Source organism: Octopus sinensis, linkage group LG14 (genome assembly GCF_006345805.1).
Source record: "Octopus sinensis linkage group LG14, ASM634580v1, whole genome shotgun sequence".
Taxonomy (NCBI): Eukaryota; Metazoa; Mollusca; class Cephalopoda; order Octopoda; family Octopodidae; genus Octopus; species Octopus sinensis.
In genome coordinates, this window is record NC_043010.1 from 10274573 (window position 1) to 10282314 (window position 7742).

The window sequence follows — 7742 nt, forward strand, 5'->3', positions numbered from 1 at the left end:
GAAAGTATCACCAATTCAACTTATTCTGAAAACTTATTGCTCTGCTGAAAGAAAACTTTTGTTGAATCTATAAGTGAAGATACTGTCATGAGAACAATGTTTTATTACTCAATATATTTCAAGACCAGAATGTGAATAAAATAAACGTAAGTCTTCAGGTCAGTTTTCAAATCTAATTCTTCAATTCCAAGCTCACTCTTGAAATACTCTGATTTACAATTAAGTGGTGTAAAACATATGACTAGAGGTTATTCATTTAACCCTTTAGCATTCAGTTTTGTTTGTCAAATGTATTGCTTATTTATTTACATTGTTTTGAATTAATCACACATTATTTTGTAGCTTCTGTGGGATGACGTAAGCAGCTGGGTGCATTGACCGGAAGTTGGGGCAACCGGAAGGGGCAGCCGCGAGGTGCTCGCAGGGAGCGGCGATTTCGGCCTTTCGAACGAGGGTCGTCGAGGTGTTAAGACGTGTGAAGACGTTGCTAAGGTTGGGTGAAGCAGCTGCTATCTTTAGCGTTCGGGTCGGGGCTGTGACGAAGGATCCGTTACCACTGAAGGGTCTCTATCAGAGCGAAGAGAAGGTAGGTGCCTTTATATTCGAATCTTGCACACACCACAGCTTCAAGATTTCAATGGTGTGATTGTATATTTTCAGAATTGTATTTTAGGGCAGGTTTGAGAGTTTAGATCATGTGGAATATTTGGGGCTGAATATGGTCAGATTAAATGCAAAAGGGTTAAAATAAATTAGTCAGTTGTGTTCATGAGAAACTTATCGTCTAAATACTCTCTTTACTCTTTTACTCTTTTACTTGTTTCAGTCATTTGACTGCGGCCATGCTGGAGCACCGCCTTTAATCGAGCAACTCGACCCCGGGACTTATTCTTTTGTAAGCCCAGTACTTATTCTATCGGTCTCTTTTGCTGAACCGCTAAGTAACGGGGACATAAACACACCAGCATCGGTTGTCAAGCAATGCTAGGGGGACAAACACAGACACACAAGCACACACACATACACACATATAAATATATATATACACTCACAAGGCATTGGTCAGCCCGGAGCTATTGTAGAAGACACTTGCCCAAGATGCCACGCAGTGGGACTGAACCCGGAACCATGTGGTTGGTTAGCAAGCTACTTACCACACAGCCACTCCTGCGCCTATAATTATCGTCTAAATATTATCTTTTTTTTCAAAATTATTAGTGATGTCATCAAAAAATATATTTTAACATTTCTAAAGTGGATGGATATTTAATTTAAGTTGATGGAAAGGGTGACAACTATAAAATTTTAGTTGAACAAGCAACAAAAGAAAGAAAATGAAAGAAAGCAAAATATTTCTGATTATTTATATACAAGAAGAATGAATTTCAAAACTGAACAACAGATTCTGTAATATTGGTATCAAACCAAAGACGAAGTCACATGGAGTTTTGAATGACAAATCACAGTGCAACCAACTTAAATAGCTGTATTCCACTCTGATGGAGGATAGAGGAATGATCTAATTGGAGAATAATTTAAACTTCAATTCAAAATTTCATGACGATGTACACATCCAGCTTGCAACACAGGAACATAACAATTATGTTGTAAAGTCAAGTTATTCACAAGTTATTCAAAGTCAGAATTCTTTGTTAAAAACTAAAATGAGAAAAATGATGTATATGAAATGTACATTGTTTTTGTTTTTTGTTGATATATATATATATATTTTTTTTTGGTTCTTCTTCTCCTTTCTTCATTATCCCCATCGTTAACATCTCCAAAATCGTCATCTTTACAAACATTATATGTATGCAAGTTTATGTATGTATACAATTTATGCATGTGTGTATGTGTAGATGTCTGTATATATGTATGTATGTGTATGTATGTAAGTATGTATGGATGGATGTATGGATGTATGGATGTAAGGATGTATCAGTTTATGAAAGATAAATGATAGAATTTTCTGGTGCTACTGCATATTTTTGGTGTTGCAGTTTCAATGATAAATGTATCAATTATGAAATGCCTACTGTCCCAGAGTGTGTATATATATACATATATACATACATACATATATACATACATATATATATATATATATATGCTTTGTGAGACTTTTAGTTTCCCAGTAGAGATGACATATAGATCAGCTGCTTTGACAATATTTTCATCTTTTACCAGAAGAAATGTTTTCATTGTATGTATATATATATATATATATATATATGTATATATATATATATATCATCATCAATAAAGTCAGGAAAATTGTTCCGTGATATGCAATATTTTAGGTTTCTCTTTCATTTTTATTTCCGGAGTCCATTACATGTTATGGGAAGCATAGATTTGTATTTCTGAGCTGCTTCTGGTCGTGAGAGACAAACATGTTGCTGGCTGAAAAATAGCAAAAAAAATAAATGTGAGTTGAATTATTTTGTAAGGGAAAATCGTATTACAAATCTATAACAGACATGAAAGATCATTCAGAAACTGTATAAAAATGTTTGACTAGCATTCTGTTGGTTAATGTGTGTGTGTGTGTGTGTGTGTGTGTGTGTGTGTGTGTGTGTGTGTGTGTGTGTGTGTGTGCGTGTGTGAGTGCATGTGTGTGTGAGTGTATATGTATGTGTGTGTGTGTGAGTGCGTGTGTGTGTGGCTGAGTGTGTGCATGAGTGTGTGTGTGAGTGTGTGTGCGTGTGTGTGTGAGTGCATGTGTGTGTGAGTATGTGTGTGAGGGCGTGTGTGTGTGAGTGTGTGTGAGTGTGTGTGTGTGTGAGTGCGTGTGTGTGTGTGAGTGCGTGTGTGTGAGTGTGTGTGTGTGTGAGTGTGTGTGTGAGTGTGTGTGTGTGAGTGTGAGTGAGTGTGTAAGTGTGTGAGTGTGTGTGTGTGTGTCAGTCAATCTGTCTGTCTAGCTGTCTTTCTATCTGTCTATTTATCCATCACTCTCTCTCCCCTTCTCTCTCTCAATACACAAACACACACACATACTTATGCATACATATATACATACCTACATACACAAACACACATGCAAACACAGACACAGACACAGGCACACACACACACTCACACATACACACACTCAAATATATATGATTTTTTCCGATGCATAAGCTGTGTAGTTTATAAAACTGCATGAGAGAAAGGTTTATTATAAAGTAAGTATATAGGTTTAGGATGGTGAGAATAATAGCAGAGGATGGTAGAGTTGATAAAATTATATAAGAAAAATAATATAGACCCAAACATACAGGTAGAAACGATGTTATATCCAATATATTTACTGTGTAAAGTGTAAAAAAACATGAAGAGGATGGGTTGTATTGAACATGGTTTGTTGATAGGGTGGGTAAAAGAGCATTTAATATAGAGATGGATTTGAAATGAATTCTTCTAATACTTATACAAAACAGAAAGGCAGAGAAAAGGGAAGAATGAGAAATGAGTGTATATGTGAATCAGGGAAGCATGGTCTCTTTGTCAAGCCTAGAAGAGCCTGGAAAAATGTTTATTGTTAGGCAAAATTATAATTCTGGAATTGATTTAACAGAATGATGGTGGGGTCGATAGAATTAAAGCCAAATATAAATAACTTAAAATACCAATATCCAGGTAGAGAGGATGTTATATTTGGCATATTGATTTCAAATTTTAGCACAAGGTCAGTAATTCGATTACATTGACCCCAGGATGAAAGGCAAAGTAAATATCGGTGCTATTTGAACTCAGAACATAATGCTGGTAGAAATGCCGCTAAGCATTTTGTCCAGTATGGTAATGATACTGCAAGCTCACCTCCACTGTTACATTTAATATCTTGATTTCCAATTTTGGCAGAAGGCCAACAATTTGGGGGTCGGGGTAAGTCGATTTCACTGACCCCAGTACGTCAAAATGATGTAAAGTAAAGTCAACCTTAGTGGAATTTAAACTCAGAATGTATAGACAGACTAAATGTCACTAATCATTTTGCACACCCACACACAGATATATACATCTCTCTCTCTCTCTCTCTCTTGCTCTCTCTGTATGTGTATGTATGTATGTATCTATATATATATATATATAGATACTCGTTCGGCTTAACAGCCCTTCTTGTCTTGTTATTCTTCTTGTCCTGTCTTATACTGTTTATATTTTGTACTGTCGTCACTGTCCTGTTTTTGTTACCATTCTTACCCCTCCGCAAAAAGATCTCAAATTTTATTTAATTTGATTTTCGCGGGAAGGAAAGTATCTATCGAAGATGCGTATCGCCTTCACCTTCGAAACGTAGAGTAGATGAAACCATGGCGACTGAAGAAGAGGAATTTTCTTTGTGTTATTTGTCCTGTACTATATTTTTTCGTTGTTTAAGAAAAATGTCCAGTTCCTTGGTTTTGTGTTTATGTTTTCGTTTCTCATTGTGTTCGACGTTTTTTTTTTGGGGGGGGGGTCCTGTACCCATATATGCATGTATATATACATGTAGAGGTAGGTACGTACATATATGTATGTATATATGCATATGTTTTATTTATTAATTTATATATATGTGTGTGTGTGTGTTTGTGTGTGTGTATGAATATATGTATGAATATATGTATGTATATATATATGTGTATGTATATATGTATGTATGTATGTATATATGTATGCATGTATGTATGCATGCATGTATGTATGTATATAGGTGTGTGTGTGTGTTTATATATATATATGTGTATATATATATATATATATATATATATATATATATATATATATATATGTTACGTGACAGACTTCTTTGTTTCCAACTACCAAATCAACTCACAAGGCTTTGGTTGACTTGGAGCTAGCCATAGTAGAAGACATTCACCCAAGGTACTGCCACACAATGGGTCTGAACCCAGAACAATGTGGTTGAAAGCAAACTTCTAACCACACAGCCACGACATATAATTTTCACTCCTAGGTGCAGGAGTGGCTGTGTGGTAAGTAGCTTGCTAACCAACCACATGGTTCCGGGTTCAGTCCCACAGCGTGGCACCTTGGGCAAGTGTCTTCTGCTATAGCCCTGGGCCGACCAATGCCTTGTGAGTGGATTCAGGAAACTGAAAGAAGCCTGTCGTATATATGTATATATATATTTATATGTGTGTATGTGTGTGTGCTTGTGTGTCTGTGTTTGTCCCCCTAGCATTGCTTGACAACCGATGCTGGTGTGTTTACGTCCCCGTCACTTAGCGGTTCGGCAAAAGAGACTGATAGAATAAGTACTGGGCTTACAAAAAGAATAAGTCCCGGGGTCGACTTGTTCAACTAAAGGTGGTGCTCCAGCATGGCCGCAGTCAAATGACTGAAACAAGTAAAAGAGTATTGGTATTGTAGTGGTTATATGTTTTGGCATGTCACCTTATGCTACATGAGTCTGTAGAATTTTTCTTCCTGATGTTGTTTCAGGATTTGATCAGATTTTGCAGTAAACCTTCATAATGTCTCCTTTTATTTGTCTCTGCTTTGGCACCAGTCAGCTGCAGCTATTTCTTCATCCTGTTATCCAAATCTATTCATCAGTTTTAAATCTCATATCCTCCTCACATACTAAATTCCCTCTTCTTCATCTATTACTTTAAATGCTTTTTATTCTAAGAACTTAAGGTAATCTATGGATTCCTATTGTATTTCTATGTTTCATATGATCCTATTCTGTAGCAAAGATGTAAACAATGAAAAAGCAAGAATATAATATTCTCATTCTTTCACATAACAAAATATCATATAATGCATTCAAGAATATCCCTCAAAGCATTTTTCGAACAAGCTCAGGACCACAGTATCTCTTCAGAATATATATAACAAGATATTGTATAACACTTCCAGAACGCAAAAAAGAATATTCACAATATATATATGCTCTTTACTCTTTACTTGTTTCAGCCATTTGACTGCGGCCATGCTGGAGCACTGCTTTTAGTCAAATCAAATCGACTCCAGGACTTATTCTTTGTAAGCCTAGTACTTATTCTATCGGTCCCTTTTGCCAAACCGCTAAGTTACGGAGACCTAAACACACCAGCATTGGTTGTCAATCGATGGTGGGGGGGGGGGACAAACACTGATAAACAACACAACACACACATACATATATATACAATGGGCTTCTTTCAGTTTCCATCTACCAAATCCACTCACAAGGTTTTGGTTGACCCAAGGCTATAGTAGAAGACACTTGTCCAAGGTGCCATGCAGTGGGACTGAATCCAGAACTATGTGGTTGGTAAGCAAGCTACTTACCACACAGCCACTCCTGCGCCTATATGTTACCAAATATTTTTTTCAACTACTTCATTTTATACATTATATTAATCATTCATATTCTCCCATAGCTTCTAACACTGGAGATGTACTACAGTGTCAGCTGTTCACTACCAGTGAACTAAGGTAACACCTCTTATTTTTCGAGTACCTTCTGGAGTATTTGAGTGGTTCCAAGCAGTGCTGTTTTCTGCAAGTGCTCCACCCTTATTGCAGCCCCTATTTGTTCCACGTACTTCTCGAGATTTTTTTGCTCACTGTTCCAGGGCTCTGACAATTATTGGTACCACTACTACCTTTTTCTTCGACCACAACTGCTTAACTTCCCAAGCTAACATGTCATATCTCTCAACTTTTCTTTCTTCCTTATCTGATTATCATTATTATTATTATTATTGCCTAATGCTGGAGATGTACTACAGTGTCAGTCGCTCACCACCAGTGAACCAAGGTAACACCTCTCATCCTTTGAGCACTCTCCGGAGGATTATTATTATTATTATTATTATTATTATTATTATTATTATTATTATTATTATTATTATTGTTATTATATGTTTGACTTTTGCTTTACATTTGCACAAGCAGGCTCCAAGTCTCACCCAGAGACCTCAAGAGACAACAAGTTAGAAGATTATGTTGGTGTAATGCCTAGGGTGTCATATATTTGGTTTTGCACAAAGTATTGTTCCAGAGAATGTTAAAGAAAACAAGAAAATTATGAGTTTGTTTTAAAATTTGAGATTACATAGACAGTATTTTACATAGGATATGAGCAGTTCCCATGAGCACTATCTTTTGAATTTCTGCCATTTTGGGGTTTCCTGGTATCTGAGCTAGGTAGCAATCAGCCCATTTTGCTATCATTCCTAAGGCACCTATGACAACAGGTATTGTTTTAGTTTTCAGGTTCCACATTTTACCGATTTCTATTTCAAGATCTTTATATTTGCTTAGTTTTTGGTAGGTCTTGACAGATACAGATATATCGATTGGAACAGTCATCTCAATGAGGAGGCATGATTTTTGTCTGAAGTCTTTCAGTATAATGTCTGGCCTATTTGCATCTATCTTTCTGTCAGTTTGAATGGTGAAGTTCCAGAGAAGTGAGATGTAATCAAGTACTGTGGATTGATGTAATCAACTATTGACTTCCCCAAATTTCAGACCTTCTGCCTATAGCAGATAGGATTACTATTATTATTATTATTATTATTATTATTATTATTATTATTATTATTATTATTATTATCATTATTATTATTAATAAGGTGGTGAGCTGGCAGAATTGTTAGTCCACTGAGTATAATGCTTAGTGGCATTTCATCCATCTTTATGTTCTGAGTTCAAATTCTGCTGAGGTCGACTTTGCCTTTCATCCTTTTGGGGGTCAATAAATTAAGTACTAGTGAAACACTGGGGTCGAAGTAAATCGCCTGGTCCCCTACCCACAA

At 36.2% G+C, this 7742-nt stretch overlaps 1 protein-coding gene across 5 annotated transcripts in view; it reads right to left on the reverse strand.

The window, feature by feature from the left end:
- Positions 1-1350: 1350 nt before the first annotated feature.
- The window catches only part of LOC115219474 (protocadherin beta-6-like), a 200959-nt gene continuing 194567 nt past the window's right edge, over positions 1351-7742 (reverse strand). For all 5 annotated transcript variants that reach the window (XR_005001784.1, XR_003882299.2, XM_036508607.1 and 2 more), the window contains one exon: positions 1351-2403. Coding sequence is in view for 1 of the 5 variants with exons in the window: in XM_036508607.1 (XP_036364500.1) it covers positions 2332-2403 (72 nt within the window). In the remaining 4 variants the exon portion in view is untranslated. The remainder of the gene's footprint in view (positions 2404-7742) is intronic.